General features: G+C 40.6%; 1 protein-coding gene across 20 annotated transcripts in view; it reads right to left on the bottom strand.

Moving 5' to 3' along the window:
• Positions 1-19,769, bottom strand: part of PPHLN1 (periphilin 1) — a 122,386-nt gene that overhangs the window by 97,441 nt on the left and 5,176 nt on the right. For 2 of the 20 annotated variants that reach the window (XM_065557307.1, XM_065557325.1), the window contains exons 2-5: positions 4,502-4,551; positions 2,070-2,161; positions 1,189-1,224; positions 883-939 (exon numbers count right to left, since the gene is read on the bottom strand). In XM_065557307.1, coding sequence (XP_065413379.1) covers positions 883-939; positions 1,189-1,224; positions 2,070-2,161; position 4,502 — 186 coding nt within the window. In that variant the 5' untranslated portion in view covers positions 4,503-4,551. Of the gene's footprint in view, positions 1-882; positions 940-1,188; positions 1,225-2,069; positions 2,162-4,501; positions 4,552-6,343; positions 6,478-14,686; positions 14,755-19,769 lie in introns of all 20 variants that reach the window. The other 18 variants (XM_008162502.4, XM_065557351.1, XM_024100593.3 and 15 more) reach the window with 11 other exon arrangements.

Here is a 19,769-nt window from a genome sequence, read left to right as displayed (position 1 = left end):
ACAATATTGTGCAGAGTATGGGCAACCCTGCAAAATCCTACTGTCTGGCATTTTATCATTTGCCAACATCTGAGATCTCATTCTACAATAGACTTTATTTTGATATGTTACGTTCAGTTTCAGGACCAAGCTTAAGGCTCCTGTTCTCTGGAATAGTAGAGACAAGCCACAAAGAGATATGCCAGTCATTAAAAATTGACATGAATATTATTCCTGGGCTGGAATATTTTATCTCCTTATCGTCTGCCATGAAGACTGATCATTATGAATGTACTAATGATATTTTGCATGACCATCCAAAAACAAAATTAAAAAATACTCCTTGCCCTGAGCAAGTAGAATTTTGCAAGTCTGGATGTGACACTCAGTGGTGATGAAGGAAATTGCCTTTCAGTAGCTACCTCAAAGCAACAGAGCAACCAGAAGAAGCCACACATCCTAGCTTCATAGTATAATAAATTGAGATTGACAAACCAAAGTTTTGCCATTAATTTTTTTGGGAGGTATATCAGTAGACTCTACTGGTCATGCCATTCTATTTTGATGTTATTTGGAATATAAACCTACAGTTGGGGTACTTGGTTCAGTCTCTCTTGTATGATAATATTATTATACCACTTCAATGCTCAGAGATTTTTCCTTTATAACTAACCTTAAGCATAAACCTCCATAATGTGTATGCTATACTTGTTTCCTAGAGAGTTTGAAGGACTAATAAAATTTATTGCTGTATTGGTTACATTAAGTTAGCAAATTGTTAGACAAATCAAATGTTACTTTGTTTAAAAAAAAATCTAATATCTGTAAAAGTCCATCTGCCTTTCCTTTTGTTCTATTGCTGATAAGACTACTTGAGGAGCAACTGAGTATCTGACTAAATACCCTGTTCAAACTTATCTGGTTTCCAGTTTGTTGAAAATGGAGAAATTTTGCTGACTCCTGTAAAGAGAGTTAAAACATCACACAACAGCCAAAACACCAATACACTGATCAACAGAAAGAGAGAGTCATATACACCTTGTGACACTAGTTACCAATACCAGTAAGTTACAAAAAGTGCAGGCTGAGAATATGTGATGGGAGGGTGAAATAAGATAAAAGGTAGCCCAAGTAAACTGAACAACCACTAAATCTCCAAGATTCACTAAGAAGGGGGGAGGACATAAAGTAGACAGCAGAGACTGATACCTGAGGTTTTATGTTGCCAAATACATACTGTGTACCCTGTAATCAGAATAATTTAGAAAATGTTCTTTAAATTCTATTTAACTGCAACAGCTCAAAACCTAAATTTAAGAGTGATTTTGATTTCTCTCTTCTCCAGATATTCAGATATAGAAGAAAATAGTTTACCTACTTTGTTCTTTTTTGTAGAGTTTTGTAAATGTTTGTGTTTACTTTTAGAGACCTAAAATAGGTAGCTGAAATTCTAATTTTAGAACTGAGAACAAAATGAGTTTTGCAAACAGACTACATGTCATTAACTATACTGTTTCCTTTGTAATTAATGTCCCAATAAGTATCTAATAGGCAGCTGCTGCTAATTTGTATTTTCAATACTTAATGTTTAAACTTTTGCTTAAATCTTTGCATCCAGCAAGAGCATTGTTTCTTACTGCTCTACATAAGCCCTTGAGTTCACAATCTCAGCACCTCAGTCCAGTTTTAAAATTTGATAGAGAAAGCAAAAAAACCCCAACCAACCAACCAAACAAACAAAAAAAACAATTATTTCCAGCAAATTGTATAGCCTCAATAAAACCAGCAGATTATCTACTTGAAATGCTTCCCAGGGCATATCACCCTGATTCTATACAAAGAGCCATGTTGGCAGACTCTATCATCCATGTGGAGTCCAGTTAACTTCAAGGGACTCACAAATTCACAAGGTCTGCCCAAGCAGATCCATTTGCAGGATCAGTATCTTAAATGTTAGTCCACAATATGATCTCTGAAAATGGAATTAAATGATAAGAAAAAAAATTAATGAAAAGATTCAGGCTTTAATAAGTACTATTTTTTTTTAAAAAGTACAAGCCCGATATTTAAACAATATAGCATATACTTACGTCAGAATGAATTCTTGGTGGGAGTCGTTCTCTTGGAAGTCTTTCATACTCATATCGTCCTTCAGACCACATTTCATCTCTTCTATATGCCACTAAAGATAAAAATTCAAGCAGACAAAAATATACGTGTTATGCACAGGTAAGAAGCAAGAAGTATCAAAATAAGAAGTCTCCTATTTGTCCTAATATAACATATTATGCACAGAAAGAAAAAGCACTACATTCTTTTTGAAAGGGCTTAATGAACACTGGACACTGTCCAGCTAAAAAACTGAAAAGGAGTATTGTCTATTGTTTCATAAAAAAGTATTAGACTGGAAATCTGATGACATCATTGCTCTAAGCCTCCAAAATACGAGACTATTTTGAAAACTTGGTAAATATGAATATTTTCATAAAAGTTTGATATACCAGCCTGTTAAAAACCCAATTATTTACTATTCTGACAACCATTTACTTTCTCCATACCTGAACTGTGAATGTTGTAATTTGGAACGAAAACAGTCTTTGCTGAGACTAAGGCCTTTGCTAGGCTGAAAAAAATCTTGGTTTGACTTTTATAAAGTTGTGCATTGTGCAGTTCAAAAAAGCCCTATTGCATGTGTAGCAATAATTAGGAAAGTGAGTACATGTTGATTCAATTAAATTATAGGGCTTATTCATATGATGCACAGGATAGCAGCGCTAGGGTGGCCAACTTTCTAATGTCTGAAAACCGGACCTTCTGCCCCACCTCTTGCCCCGAGGCTCTGCCCACAGCTCCACCTCTTCATGAGGCCTCGCCCACTGCTCCACCTCTTCACACAAGACCCCATCCCCTGCTTGCTCCTCTTCCCCCCACTCCTCCTGTCGCTCACTGCTCTCCCCGTCAACTCCAGTGTGAGCAGCCCCCAGGGACTTGCAAACCCCAGCTGCAGCAATCCGCCTGGAAGTGAAGATCAGAAGAGCGCTGTGGCTGCACAGGAGCAGCCAGGCAGCCCCATGCCTCCCTCTGTGCTGCCTGCCCAGCAGCCCCCTTCCCCACCTGCTTGAGCCCTCCCCACCCCAGAGCTGCCTGAGAGCGTAGTCAGGGGAAGCGGCATCTGGCAGGGCAGCTTGCATACCTTCCTTCCTGGGGAATGTTCCATGCCCACTGAGAGTCCTTACACCACTCGCCATAGGTCCCAGCTCTCTGTCTTCCACCGCAGCCCTGGAAACTGCGCTCCTCAGAGGGACTGCCTGCAGCCCGAACTAGTGCATATGTGCTGACGCAGCAGCTGCACTTCAGGCCCTGGCAACAGGCTGTCACTCCCGTGGTAACCAGACTTTTAGTATCCAGTCAGTACATCTGACCGGACACTGCCAGTTTCCCTGTTCAACCATACTTTCGAAGACGGGACACCTAGGAACCCTAAGCAGCACCAGTCCACTATACACAGCTTACAATCTCCACTTGTACAAAAGCCTTCCCCACCAACCCTGCACACAAATGTTACTGCAACATTAATATTGCACAGTTAAAATCACAGCCAGGAAATGCAAAAAAAAAAGTATTTCACTCCACTTTCTAATAAGGTTGAACAATTCCAAAATATTACATTTCAATTTCCACTTAGCCTTTCTATGGATCAGTTTAGCCATCTGTAAAATTACAAAAGCATGATACAGAACTCAGAAGAGAGCTGTGAAACTCAGCATGTTTAAGGTGTTTTTAAAAATTGTGGTCTCTGACAGAATGCAAAATCTCTTTTTCTTGGAATTAAATTAATTAAAATTTCTATTCTTAAATAATCTGTATAAAGTGTATCCAGGTTGGAGTACAACCATTACTATAATAAGAAAACCTCACCATCCAGCGTGTAACATAATTCACCAAATTTAAGAGATCCAGTAGGAAGTGGCAAAAAATGACAAAAACGGAAAACCCCAATCTGCAATGTATTTTGGGATGGATATAGAAATACAAAAGAAAGACACATAAATTAAATAAGAGTTTGCTGAAATTACATTTAAATTCTTTTCCTCTTGGGTAATGATAGTTCCAACTATTAAAACTGAATGGTCCAATGGGGGAGGGGGGGAGGGGGAGGAAAGGAACAGCCATAGGAGACCTATGATTCCCACAGTATAGATCCTGTACAAAGTCTTTAATGAGGAAAGTCTTTGATAAAGAAAGTAAGGAGCAGGACATGCCAAAAAGAGACAAACCCACCAACAATTGGAAGGTGAGGACCTATGAAACTTTCTGGTGTAACCTCATACTAGGAAAAACACCAAACAAAAACAAAACCAGAAAGCAACTGTACTCAGGATTTTTAAAAAAGAGTAACCACAAAAATCTGGTAAGCTTATTTATTGCACTATTTCTTAACTGTTACCACAAGTAGTACTAGTTTAGCTATATATATTTTGCAAAAGAGCACAAACAAAAACTTCGTATCTGTACCACTTACTTTTGGGTCTATTTTATCAACCAGTATTTGAAGTCCCATTCAATTAGTTCCTAAGAAATTAAAAACAAAAATACATTAGCAAAAAACAAAAAAAACCACCAAAATACAAAACAGAACAAAAAAAACAAAAAAAATCACCAACCTACACATTTAAAATACAATACTTTTGCTTTCTCACTATTAGTTTTCACTAAGAAAATTAATCCATTTTTTTAAAAATCCAAATCCTAAAATGATGGGCTAGAAGAGATCCAGTGCAGAACGGTCCACTATCCTACACCAATATGAGATGTAGCCAGTCAACTCAAAGGGTACGTCTACACTTACTGGAGGGTCCGGCGGCAGGCAATCGATGTTCTGGGATCGATTTATCGCGTCTGGTTTAGATGCGATAAATCGATCCCGGAAGTGCTCGCCGTCGACGCCGGTACTCCAGCTCGGCGAGAGGAGTACGCGGCATCGACGGGGGAGCCTCCCTGCCGCGTCTGGACCCGCGATAAGTTCGGACTAAGGTACTTCGAATTACCTTAGTCTGAAGTGGGGGCTTAGCGGGGACCAGGCCAAAAATATCTAATTTCAATGTCTCAACCTTCCACAGCCAATTATTCTAGTCACTTGACCTATCTGCAATATTATAGCATTTTGGCTGTTTTAATCTGATTAGAAAGACAGAAATAGGAACCAGCAACATGTGACCAACCAGCACTCCAGACTACCAGTGGCTCATGAGACACAGCTTAAGAAACCATTAGTCCAACAGCGGATCTCAACCTTTGGGGTCCCGACCCCATTTTAATGGGCTCATCAGGGCTGGCATTAGACTTGTTCAGGCCCAGGACTGAAGCCTGAGCCCAACCATCCAGGGCTGAAGCCGAAGCCTGAGCCCCAGTGCCCGGGACTGAAGCCAAAGGCCCACTGCCCGGGGCTCAGGCTTCGGCTTGAGCCCTGGATGGCGGGGCTCAGGATACAGCCCCCCCACATCTGGGGCTGAAGCCCTCAGGCTTGGGCTCAGGCTTCGATCCCCTTTCTCGGGGTTATGTAGAAATCTTTGTTGTCAGAAGCGGTCGCAGTGCAATGAAGTTTGAGAACCCAACATAAATTTTCCTTTTGATAATTTTAAACTAACTCCCTAGGAGATAGCACTTTCCCCAGCTGTATGAAGTATTTGTACACAATTATAGTTTCCACCATTTGAGCCAGTCTACATTAGAATTACAAATGAGTCAGGGGACCTATTTACAACTTGGTTCCATTTTAAAACATAGATGGAATTTTAACCAAGTTCCATAATCAGGACACATCCAAAAATTTGGCCCAGTTACAGAACTTAGTTAAGAGCCTGTCTACTCTGCTAAATAGAACTGTGTTGTAACTAGGTCTATTCTGATTTGGTTGTAACTGAACTGGATAGGCCCTTTGTCATCCTCTCTCTAAACTTTTCATATTAAGCGTCAAATTTTGTAAGGTGCTTAGCACCCTCATCCAGGGCCGGTGCAAGGAAGTTTCGCGCCCTAGGCGAAACTTCCACCTTGCGCCCTCCCCCCACAGCCCTGCGGCAGCTCCCCGCCCCCCGGGGAGCCGTGAGGCAGCTCCCCACCCCAGCTCACCTCTGCTCCGCCTCCTCCCCTGAGCACGCCGCCCCCACTCTAATTCTCCTCCCCTCCCAGGCTTGCGGCACCAAACAGCTGACTGGCACTGCAAGCCTGGGAGGCGGGAGAAGTGGAGCAGCGACCACGCGCTCGGGGAGGGGGCGTAGCAGAGATGAGCTGGGGTGGGGAGCTGCCGTGGGGGGGTACCTTATGGAGGGGAGGAGTTGCCGCAGGGCTCCCCACCCCAGCTCACCTCTGCTACGCCCCCTCCCTGAGCACGCCGCCCCCGCTGGCAATGACAATAATTGCATGGAGCGGCCACTGCGCTGGGAGAGGGAGTCTGAGCTGCACATGTCAGCACGCCGCCGGCAGCCCAGCCCAGGAACACTGTAAAAAAAAAAAAAAAATTGGGGGTACCGCTTTTTGGTGAAGTAAGTAATTTTAAATTAATCTAAGATACGTCGACTTCAGCTACGTTATTCTCGTAGCTAAAGTTGCGTATCTTAGATCGATTCCCTCCCCCCCAAGTGTAGACCAGGCCTTTGTTCTTTCTATAGGCTGAGTGCATTACACCCATCGGAGGCTCTTACATTCCTCCCTTCCCCTCCACAAGCTCCCTATGTTCCACCATCCTATTCCCGCTATTTCAGGGACTCCCTGCAACCCCATCCCTCCTCTCATGCCAGTGACTCCATGTGTCCCCCATGTCTACCTTTCAATTTTTCCAATTTTCACCAAAATCCATAAGGTTCTGGCCATTGATGCTTAAACCATTCCCTGAAATTTTGGAATTGATCAGATGTAGCACTCCAAAGTTATTGGATTACAAACAAACGCCATCAAATTGAGTGTAAGGCCTTCCTTTGCTTGATCATTTAAGCCACTTCTGGCACTCAAAGGTGTGTAGTTGGCAATAAGCATTTAATGCCACTTGCTTGATGCAGTGATCAAAAAATCCACTCGCCTGTAGTCTTATCAGTTTTCACTGCTACTGCTCTAAACACTGTGGGCAGTAGTAAAAGTGGGAAGAATAATCATAAATATTCTGCTGCTGCTTAAGAATGCTTTGAGCAGAAGCTATCCACAGCATAGCAGCCCTCAAAAAGAGAGGCCAAGAAAGGAATAGAGAAAGAGGAACCCACTGTGAGCAACCAGGTTGAATGAATGATAGAATGCAGGTACACACATATATGATGCCCATCACATCAGTGAGGAAACTTGGAGAGACAACGAGTAACAGGCACACTTTCCACCGACTCTCACAAGAGTGAGGAGGCTCTGCAAATGGAGTGGGGAAATTGAGAGAATGCTTCCTCTGTCACCCAGCAACAGAGGGAGATAAATACAGACACACACTAGACAGAGTCTACTATGAAAAATTGAACCTGCAAGCAGTTGGGGCGATATCCTCTTCTTTCCACTCACAGAGGAAAGTAATAGAGAATACTGCCTTTTCACCTGGGCTTTGTCCCTGTATAATGGGGCCCCTATTCCTGACTCTGGATAGTAGGTTTAATCCTACAGCTTTTAGGTATCTGGTGAAATTTCCACATCTTAGACCATCTGTGACTGGATAGGAATGAGTAGGCAGACAAATAAACTGAAGGGATAAGACAGAATAGGGAAGTGCGATATAGACAAGGAAATAAAGAGGAAAGAGAAAAGGAGAGGAAGTAGTGAATATACTGCAGGAAAAAAAAACAGAAAAAAGGATGAGACACTTAAGACAACTCAATAAAAACACACTATGATCTACTATAGGGAAGAAGAGGGGAAAAAATAAAATGAAGTCAGGATGAGAAAGATGCAACATCAAAAGCAAGAGAAGTGTTGTAGGTTATATTTTTACAAAATCATTAAATAGAAAGTTCACTTGCAACATGGCACCACTGAATACAATACACACAACTGTTTTATTCCTTTAAGCAAACAGTTACAGCCTGAGGCAGAGACAAAAAAGAATTTGCCATTTAAAGGGACTGAATTTGAAGGGAGCATTACCCTAATATCTTTCCTATAGTCACTGACAGAATTAATGATTAAATACATTTTGTCATCTTTTTATTTCCTCCACCAGTTTAATTAGTGGATTCATGTCTCATTTTCAAATAACAATTGCTTGTACATTGTAGTATTCTTGTCCTTGAAAATTCTCTGTTGCACAAGCTAAAGTCCTATCAGCATTTATAAAGTGCTTATCAGTGTGGTGTATATACTGGCTGTACATGTATTAAAAAAAATGTCAAGAATCATCAGTAAAAAAAAAAAAAGATGCCAAGAATCATCATTAAAATCTACTCATGGTTGAGAATGTTATGAAGTAAATTGATTTAATTGGACTGATAAAGATACACAAAGCAGTGCTAGACATTTCATGAAAATTTCAAAACAGAACTATTTTAAATTTTCATCACAAAAGCTACTTAATTTATTCAACAATTTATATATACAATCATAAAATTAAACAGCATAATTTATTTTGAGTTACAAAGGAAATGAAAAAAAAAACTTCTATTGACTTCAGAGGAAGTAAAATTGAGTCTTTATTCTCCTTTGTAATTGAAATATTTTGTATTTATATTGAAGTTTTCCTTTAAAGGAAATATTCTGTTCCAAGTAGCTCCAACTGTAGAAGAGGCCACAGGTCTTCGTATCTAGGTATTTCTAATGCACCAATTACTGTGATATCTGAATGATAGGTAGGATAAAGTTTACAGAATAGTGACTAACTGAAAGTCTAAACTTCCTTTACCTTTTGCTGATTCAGCATAAAAAAAGTAATTCTATGTAGCCCAACATCCCAGTCAATTTTAAGTGTAATGCCTTTATAAGGTTTAGCACAAAAACTGTGCTGTATGAGCATTATTAAGGAAAAAACAAATTTGGATTAAAAGTTAATAAGCTTTAATACTTTTATTACAAAAGAAAAATGGTCTTCCTAAGGGTTATTTAAAGCATTCACGTGCTGAAGCGATGTGCACTAATATGCATTTGTAAATAAATAGCTGAAGACTAAAATTTTCAAATAAGAGCTAACTTTAAGTTCCTACGTGTGGGATTTTCTAATGACTCAAGGTGGTCAATCTATTTTGTTTATCAAAAAGAAGATTAAGGGGTGACTTGATCATAGTCTAAGTATCTACATGGGGAACAGAAATTTGATAATAGATGGTTCTCAAATTTAGCAGAAGAAGATACATCAAGATCCAATGGCTGGAAGTTGAAGCTAGACAAATTCAAAGTAGAAATAAGGCACTTCTTTTTTTTTTAAACCATAAGGGTAATTAGCCATTGGAACAACTTACCAAGGGTTCCGCATTTGCTCCAATCCCTCGGATAGAGACAAGCACCTACAAGATCTCTATCAAGCATTCTTAAAACTACAATACCCACCTGCTGAAGTGAAAAAACAGATTGACAGAGCCAGACGAGTACCCAGAAGTCACCTCCTACAAGACAGGCCCAACAAAGAAAATAACAGAACACCACTAGCTGTCACCTTCAGCCCCCAACTAAAACCTCTCCAGCGCATCATCAGAGATCTACAACCTATCCTGAAAGATGATCCTTTACTCTCACAGATCTTGGGAGACAGACCTGTCCTCGCTTACAGACAACCCCCCAACCTAAAGCAAATACTCACCAGCAACCACACATCACTGAACAAAACCACTAACCCAGGAACCTATCCTTGTAACAAACCCCGATGCCAACTCTGTCCACATATCTATTCAAGTGACATCATCATAGGACCTAATCACATCAGCCATACCATCAGGGGCTCGTTCACCTGCACATCTACCAATGTGATATATGCCATCATGTGCCAGCAATGCCCCTCTGCCATGTACATTGGCCAAACCGGACAGTCTCTACGCAAAAGAATTAATGGACACAAATCTGACATCAGGAATCAAAATACTCAAAAAACAGTGGGAGAACACTTTAACCTGTCTGGTCATTCAGTGACAGACCTGCGGGTGGCTATATTACAACAGAAAAACTTCAAAAACAGACTCCAACGAGAGACTGCTGAGCTAGAATTGATATGCAAACTAGACACAATCAACTCCGGTTTGAATAAGGACTGGGAATGGCTGAGCCATTACAAACATTGAATCTATCTCCCCTTGTAAGTATTCTCACACTTCTTATCAAACTGTCTGTACTGGGCTAGCTTGATTATCACTTCAAAAGTTTTTTTTCTCTTAATTAATTGGCCTCTCAGAGTTGGTAAGACAACTCCCACCTGTTTATGCTCTCTGTATGTGTGTATATATATCTCCTCAATATATGTTCCATTCTATATGCATCCGAAGAAGTGGGCTGTAGTCCACGAAAGCTTATGCTCTAATCAATTTGTTAGTCTCTAAGGTGCCTCAAGTACTCCTGTTCTTCTTTTTACCAAGGGTTGTGGTAAGAAATGTCATGGTTGTGGTGATCATATGATTGTATGTTATCATAAAAGATATTTTCTAGTTCAACCACAGCTATTGGACTTGGAGCATGAATTAATTCAAGGAAGTCCTTTGATCTGTGTTATAAAGGTGTTCAGACTAGATGATCACCATGTTCCCTTCTGGCCTTAAATCTATGAATGAACAAAGATTTAAGAAGATGAAATGAGATTTTCAAAAATGCACAAGAACATAGGCACTTTAGAAAATTCTTAACTAGCTAAATACAGACAGGCTCCTATTTTTAAAAATTTAGCCAAAAACTTCATTCATATGAAGGCAGATCATACATTTTTTTGGTCTCCTGCATAAATATCTGTTGATATTTGGAAAGTTTCCAATCAACAGATATTGGCTTGGCCTATTTTGAATCCTGCTTTAACAACACATGCCAATCATGAAATTCTCCAAATCAGTGGGGCTACTCACATTAGTAAGGATTTGCTGAATCAGACCCTAAGATTGTAATACACCTCTACCTCAATATAACGCTGTCCTCGGGAGCCAAAAAATCTTACAGCGTTAAAGGTGAAACCACGTTATATCGAACTTGCTTTGATCCACCGGAGTGCGCAGCCCCGCCCCCCTGGAGCATTGCTTTACCGCGTTATATCCGAATTCGTGTTATATCCAGTCGCATTATATCGGGATAGAAGTGTACTATAATCACCTGTCCTCTCAGTATAATAAAATTGCTCACAAAGTTGGATACTGTATATTTTGTCTTGTATCCAAACATGTGATAGATATTGACTGTGCTGCATGTACTAATAGAGAACTTTGACCTCCATAATTTTTCTAATACAGTATACTCCTGGGTTTCTGAAACCTTATTATCCGAATCCCATTATTTCTGGATAATACAGAGGTTCAGCTAATAGAGCAGAGACTCCCTGCCAGGGAAGGCCATCCTGCTACTGAATGGCTCCTGTGACAGTGCAGGGAGCGCTCCACAGCTCCACTGTCCATGGGAATGAGTGAGTGGGGCCATGACAGCGGAGCTGAAGAGGACTCCCTGAACTGCCTCTGGGCCGGTGATACCTGATCTCTGCAGTTGCAAGGTGTAGAGAAGGCTACTGTTCTGACCAGGGATCTCTGCTCTGCCCCACCAGGACCGCAGCCTCTCCCTGCCCCTTGCACGTGCAGTAATCCAGGGAGGGTAGGAGCATGTCGCATGTATAGAGATGATGTTTGCTTATTTCCTATAGTAATGTGTTGTAATGTAAAAAGGCCCAAAAATCTATTTCCTAAAAACAGGTTTGACAATAATCAAGAGAGGCATGGTAAAGTATGAGTAAAGTGAAGTGAGACAATTCAGAGATAAGTTAAGGCATAACCCCAGTTCATGTTGTAAACATGTTTTGGTCCTAATTGTTTTTTACAAATGTTTTAAATAAAATGTTAATGTTTTGGAAAATGCTACCTATAATGCTAGTTACTGGTCTGGCATTGAGGCAGATGTTAAGATGATGCTTAATGTTAAACAGCCAATGAGAAAGTAGAAAATATTTAATTACGGTTACGGAAATAAATATATGGTAAAAGGAGGATTTAATGTTAATTAATTAAGTGGCATTATTATAGTTGATTATAAAAAGGGTAGTAGGTTGATGTTAGATAGGCACGCCAATCCCCCATCAAGGTACCACTAAAGAATTATATCTGCACTTCTCATCCAGAAGCTGAACAGATATGCATGCATCTTTTCACTTTAGAATGCGAGTATAAATGCAGTGCATGATCATATTGTAATGCCTGTTTGCTTAAACTATTTTATATTAAATAAAATCCTTAATTTTATCATTCACCGTGTCATTCACAGTCCTCCACTAAATTAAATGATCTGTAACTACCCTGGAGGCGCAAACCTTAAGGAATTCAGTTTGGTTTTATTTCTTATGTTTAAACTAGTAACTGGAAACACATAAATCAAAGGTTACAAGAGGCAACGCAGGGAGTCCTCTGCAGCCCCACTGTTATGGGAGCGAGCAGGGCTGTGACAGCAGAGCTGAGGAGGGCTCCCTGCGCTGCTGCTCCTGCCCTCTCAATTATATGAACTCCCAATTATTCAAATAAAATCCATGTCCCCCCCGCTATTCGGATAATTGGGGGTATACTCTACTGTGCTACTTAGGCCTGGTCTACTCCTAAAACTGAGATCAACCTAACTACATTGCTCAAGGCTGTGAAAAATTTCATACCGTCTGGGATGTAGTTAGGTGGACCTAACTGCCATTGTAGATGCAGCTAGGTCGACAGAAAAAAATCTTCCATTGACCTACTTACTGCCTCTTGGAGAGGTGCATTACCTACTTCAATGGAAAAACTCCCATCAATGTAGAAAGCGTCTACATTACCGTGCTACAGTAGTGAAGACACACCCTTATTTATTTACTGTATAAGTTTATATTGCATCTGCGTCAGAGGTGATTGCTTTTACTGAAGTGTTCTCTCAGCTAATGGTGTTTCACCATATGTGGGAGACGAATTCTATTAATACTTTATAACACAAGCTGCCCCTTTGTGGCTTGCTGCCAAGAATCAGAGCAAGCAGATTATCACAGCAATAGGTCTTGCTTTGTGCTAGTGCAACAGACCTAATAAAAATGGTTTCCTTCTCCACAAAATAGAGTAGGATTATGAGGCTCACTTGGAAGTTTTAGGTTTATGCTTAATTTTTATTCCAGCTTTTCCTCTTCTCAGTAACATGAATAAAATGGAGGGATTGAGATACATGAGTGACAGCCATCATTAACTTTTGAAATAGTAATCTTTTCTCTATGGGTTTCTTGTTGAAGGACAGCACCTCAGGAGGAACCCTAGAATTCTCCTTTTATGACACAAGGTGGGGAGTTATCTTCTCACCAAAGTGATGGCACTTGGCATTTTGCACCCTCTCCTTCTTTTGTATTAGTCTTTAGCTGGTAGGTTTAATCCTCTACCTATTATTTGCATTGGTAAAAATTTTAAATATGAGTACTATATGTTTGTAAGTAGGCGGTTGGGAAAAAGAGATTGGATACATTTTAAAGAGAGAAGTATGGTGCTGAAGGAAAGAGATTTGGAAATAAGTAAAAGAAAGGAGAGGGGAAATCGCTACCTCCTCCCCTGCATAAGAACATAGGGAAGGAAATGAGGGAGTAGAAGAGAGAAGAAAGAGGAAACAAACAGTGAAAATAATTCATGGAAAGATACATCATGATTAAGGATATGATTTTTGGCACGGGTATTTTTATTAAATAGACAGGACATAGGCAATAAGTCAATAAATCACAAATGTACACAGGGCAGCATTAGGAGCTAACAAATGGGACAACTGCAAAGCTAAGTTATGGGCAGCGGGGCTTGGGCTTTGGCTTCAGCCCAAGCCCCACCTGGCGGGGCTGAAGCCTGAGCTGAAGAAGTGGACATCTGTTAAAGTCACGGAATCCGTGATCTCCCTGACCAAATCATATTCTTGGTCATAATCTAATACAGGAAAGAAAGGGAAAGCCTGGAGTGGAGATAGAAAGATAAAAATACAGAAAAAGGGAGAAAAATTACATTTTTAAAGACGTATTAAAGAGAAAACTGATTGCCAAATTACAATTAAATACAGTAAACAATACAAACTTGTTTTATTCCTTCATCTTACAGGAGTTATATTCTGGGGTGAGTGGCTTGGGTGTATGGCAGCACATTTATTTTTTCACCTGGTTATCAAGCATTGGGTATATTTTTCAATTCCTGATGTTTATTCTGGTAAACAGGCAGCCCTATGTCTTTTGACAACTACAAGCAGTGTGACAAAGAGGACAAATAAATTAAGCTACTTCACCTATTCCATGGAGACTAAACCTTCCATCATAGTTATGATTTTTCCACCTTCTTGTACAAAAACCAAACAGTTTTGCCCACAATATCTGGGATTGCATTCACTGCTCTCTAATCCAGAAACTGAATGGAGGCATTACCCCAGATTTTTGAGTCATTCTCATCCTGGTAGCATTTTTCAAGTTCTGTGGCCGCTGAAAATATCAGTGGGAAGGCAGTGCTGCTGTACTAGAAGGATCTCCCCATCAAACTCTCTGCACTTCCTTGCTTGTAGAATAATGGGTAGATATTACTGAACAAATTCATGACACTTCAGACCCTCATACCTGATGCAAACTCTCCATCATGAACTTAAAGTTCCTTGAATGTAGTTTTCTTTGCAGTTCTCTCCAACCTAGAGTGAATGATTGGGTATGTCAATTTGGGAAACCCACACACAATATGATTCACTGGCAAAGAACTTTGTTAACTCCGAGGTAAGGTTGCCCAGTGGTATATGGTGCCCTTGCAAAACATTCAGTTCAGCAAAACTCAAAACTTCTGAAAATCAGGAAATACAGAGTTAAGGTACATACCCACACAACCTTAACTCTGTCACCTATGGAGCTGGCAATAGACACTTGGGGTTAGCTGCACGCACTGCAGCTGCATTCACTGATAGGTGTAACTGTATTGAATAGGTTTCAGAGTGGTAGCCGTGTTAGTCTGTATCAGCAAAAAGAATGAGTATTTATGGCACCTTAGAGAAAAACAAATTTATTTGCGCATAAGCTTTCGTGGGCTAAAACCCACTTCATCGGATGCATGCAGTGGAAAATAGAGTAGGAAGATATATATAACACAGAGACCATAAAAAATGGGTGTTGCCATACCAAGTGTAACGAGAGTAATTAATTAAGGTGAGCTATTAGGTGAGCTATTATCAGCAGGAGAAAAAAAAAACGTTCGTAGTGATAATCAGGATGGCTCATTTCCAACAATTGACAAGAAGGTGTGAGTAACAGTAGGGGAGAAAATTAGCATGGGGAAACCGTTTTTACTTTGTATAATGACCCATCCACTCCCAGTCTTTATTCAAACCTAATTTAATGGTGTATTGGAGTATTGCAACTCTTAGGTCTGTAACTGAGTGACCAGGGAGGTTGAAGTGTTCTCTGACTGGTTTTTGAATGTTATAATTCTTGACGTCTGATTTGTGCCCATTTATTCTTCGGTTTGATAGTCTCTATGCAAAAAAATAAATTACAGACCTAAAAGTCGCAATGCTCCAACAAAAACACTTCAAAAACAGACTCCAACAAGAAACTGCAGAATTGGAATTAATTTGCAAACTAGACACCATTAAATTAGGCTTGAATAAAGACAGGGAGTGGATGGGTCATTGTACAAAGTAAAAACGGTTTCCCCATGCTAATTTTCTCCCCTACTGTTACTCACACCTTCTTGTCAATTGTTGGAAATGAGCCATCCTGATTATCACTACGAACGTTTTTTTTTCTCCTGCTAATAATAGCTCACCTTAATTAATTACTCTCGTTACAGTTGGTATGGCAACACCCATTTTTTCATGTTCTCTGTGTATATATATCTTCCTACTGTATTTTCCACTGCATGCATCCGATGAAGTGGGTTTTAGCCCACGAAAGCTTATGCTCAAATAAATTTCTTAGTCTCTAAGGTGCCACACGTATTCCTCGTTCTTTATTTTGGATAGTGGAGAAATTAGATGGAGCAGCTTGGAAGAGTTGTGACTGTGATATGAGGTGACCTGAGGAGGATGCAACCCTCTGTGGATGCGTGTGATCAAAGGAAACAGGTACACCAGTACCTTGAAATATCCAGTATATATCTCATTTCAGCACTACTGTGTGTAGCCTGTCTCAGTAGCAGGTACAGGGGTCTTCTGGCCATGGGACTGTCAGCAGTTAGGTGGGAAATGAGCATGGTCTGTGAGGTTAACGAAAGGTAAGTGTAAGTATGGTGTTAGATGGTATTGTGTGCATAAGGGTGAAGAGGTCATAAAATTTAGCCGATGTGTTCTTTCTGTCTATGCTACAGTGAGCGCTGCAGCTGTGCCACTGTAATCCTGTAGTATAGACACTTACTATACAGATGGAAGGGATTTTTCCATTGATGTAGGTAATCCACCTCTTTGAATAGCAGTAGCTGCATCTACAACACGGGTTGCGCCAACCTAACCACAGTGCTCATGGAGTGAAATTTTTCAAAGCCCTGAGCATTGTAGCTAGATCAATTTAAATGTACACCAGGCCTAAGCGTTTGAGTGTATGACAGATGTAGGCAGTTCCTTTTCAATGCAGTACAAAGGCATTGTGGATATATATTATGGGTATTGGGACATCATTCTCAGAGGACACAATTAAGGCTGAGTATTTCCTGGTTTTAGAAATCGGAGTTTGAAATACCTTAATTCATTCCTAGTTTTCACAAGTCTGAATTTTACTGAACTCAGCATTCTGGAAGAACATGATATATCTTAACTCTGCATTAAGTAAGTTTATTTATCAGTGAATTTTCTAGTTTTGTTTTGTTTTTTTTTAATATAATCAGAAATGTTGTTGGTAGGTGTTAGTAGTCATTTAGGCATTCTAATTAACATAGATGTGCAGTTGAGACACTGCTGTGGCCAGGCAACAATAATAATACCTAAGAGACAAAGCGGGTGAGGTAATATCTTTTATTGGATCAACTTCTGCTGATGAGAGAGACAAGCTTTTGAGCTCATACAGAGCTCTTCTTCATGTCTGGGAAACATACTCAAGGCAAGTCTACACCACAAAATTAAGTTGACCTAAGTTACGTCGACGCACAACCACTGCAGTTTTATCGGCTTTACACATACACATTATGGTCCTTGTGTCAGCGATGTGCATCGTCACCAGGAGCGCTTGCACCGATTTAACGGACAGTGTGGGGCATTGTGGGATGGTTCTGAAAGGCAGCAACAGTCAGTCAATGTAAGCAACACATTATCTACACTGAGGGCTAGTCTACACTAGAAGCGGTACAGTGGTGCCGCTGCACCGATGCAGCGGCGCCACCGTAGCACACCCGGTGAAAACGCTCTCTGCCAATGGGAGAGAGCTCTCCCATTGACATAGCTCTGTCTACATCGGCGCCTAGGTCAGTGTAACTTATGTCACTCACAGGGGCGGTTTATTGACATCCCTGCACGATATAAATTATACCAACATAACCTGTAGTATAGGCAAGCCCTGACACTGCGTCCACCTAACTATATTGACTTAAGCGCTACGCCTCTCACAGAGGTGGAGTTATTAAGTCAGTGTAGTGGGTGAGTGAGTTGCATCTGTGGGACCTACATTTTAGTGTAGAGGCTTACAGAGTTAGGTCAGCATAAGATGCCATATGTTGACCTAACTCAGTAATATAGACCAGACCTCAGAGTGTCACACCTAAAATACAAGGTGGAACATCTTATTTAGCATAAATAATTAATACAGATGTCAAGGGACCATTCAGGGTAAAGTGGCCCATTAACACCCCTCCAATCATAAGGGGGAAAAGGAGGGAAGAAAGGGAGGTGGGGGGTGTAAGTGGCTTACAGATTATTGTAATAAGACATAAATCCAGTGCATCTATTTAGTCCATGATTTTTAGTGTCTAGCAAAGTTATGAACTTAAGCTCCCTGGCTTGTCGTTTGAAAGTGTCGTGCAAGTTTCCTTTGAGGATGAGGACTGATAAGTCAGATATAATCACTTAGTGATCATGGCCACAACAACGCTGCATGAGATACCACCACCAACCTCTTACATAGCACTTTTCATCAGTAGATCTCAAGGATAGAAACATTATTCCCATTGTATACATGGGGAAACAGAGGCAGAGAGAGGTGAAATGACTTAGCCAAAGTCACCCAGTAGGCAAGTCAAAAAGTCAGGACTAGAGCCCAGGTATTCTGAGTCTCAGTCTACTGTTCACTACACCAGTCAACATAACTGCTTTGTGATTCCAAAGCATCACGACACCAGCCCACACACTTTGTTATAGTGGAATGGGAATAATGGTCATGCTTTGTAATGTTTGGATTATGTAGCTGCTAATAAGACTAGTGAGAGAAACCTCAGATATGGTCTATGTCCCAAGAACCTGACAGTTTTATTACACAGTGAGTAAAAAAATTTCACACACACAAAAACTTCAAAAACAGACTCCAACGTGAAGCTGCAGAATTGGAATTAATTTGCAAACTGGATACCATCAGATTAGGCCTGAATAAAGACTGGGAGTGGTTAGGTAATTACAAAACCTAAACTTAATTTCCCCCTACTGTTACTCACACCTTCTTGTCAACTGTCTGTAATGGGCCACTCTCTTATCACTTCAAAAGTTATTTTTCCTCCCTTGGTATCCTGCTGTTAATTGATTTATCTCGTTAGACTGACCTCACACTTGGTAAAGCAACCCCCATCCTTTCATCTATTTATACCTGCTCCTGTATTTTTCACTTCATGCATCTGATGAAGTGAGTTCTAGTCCACGAAAGTTTATGCCCAAATAAATTTGTTAGTCTCTAAGGTTAGTCTCTAAGTCTCACAAGGACTCCTCGTTGTTTTTACAGTGGGTACAGTAACTAAGTACACCTCTACCCCGATATTACGCGACCTGATACAACATGAATTCGGATACAACACGGTAAAGCAGCGCTTTGGCGGATCAAAGCAAGTTCAATATAACGTGGTTTCACTTATAACGCGGTAAGATTTTTTGGCTCCTGAGGACAGCGTTATATCAGGGTAGAGGTGTATGTGAAAGAAGACTAGGATATGTCTGTCTCCTCCCTCGTAACGTATACAGGCCCACCCCATCACTGCCAACTCACCTTCCCCTTCCCATCCCATATAGCAGGGGTTCTCAAACTGGATCGGGACCCCTCAGAGGGTCGCGAGGTTATTAAATGGGGGGTTGTGAGCGGTCAGCCTCCACCCCAAACCCCGCTTTGCCTCCAGCATATATAATGGTGTTAAATATATAAAAAAGTATTTTTAATTTATATGGGGGGGGGGTCGCACTCAGAGGCTTGCTATGTGAAAGGGGTCACCAGGACAAAAGTTTGAGAATCACTGACATATAGCCACTAGCACTTTAGAAGCCAGGGGTGTACAAAAAAAGCATTAGTAGAATCTGTAAACTTCAAGAAAAGTGGGAGGGGGGTGTTATGTTTTTTTGGAGGGAGAGGGCTGTATCTCAGGAACCTCTTGCTCAAATGACTCCAAATTTGGATCACTAAACCTATCCCGCTCCCCCAACGAGGAATATCAAATTTCAAGACAACCTGTACCCTTATACAGATTTTAGAGCACTAAGAAGAATCCTCCTTTAAACAGAAAAAACTTCCTAATCTTAACATAGTAGACCTGGTGCTT

This window comes from Chrysemys picta, chromosome 1, assembly GCF_011386835.1.
Source record: "Chrysemys picta bellii isolate R12L10 chromosome 1, ASM1138683v2, whole genome shotgun sequence".
In the NCBI taxonomy this organism is placed as follows: Eukaryota; Metazoa; Chordata; order Testudines; family Emydidae; genus Chrysemys; species Chrysemys picta.
Note: the sequence above shows the minus strand (reverse complement) of the source record. Positions and strands in the feature narration are given on the sequence as shown.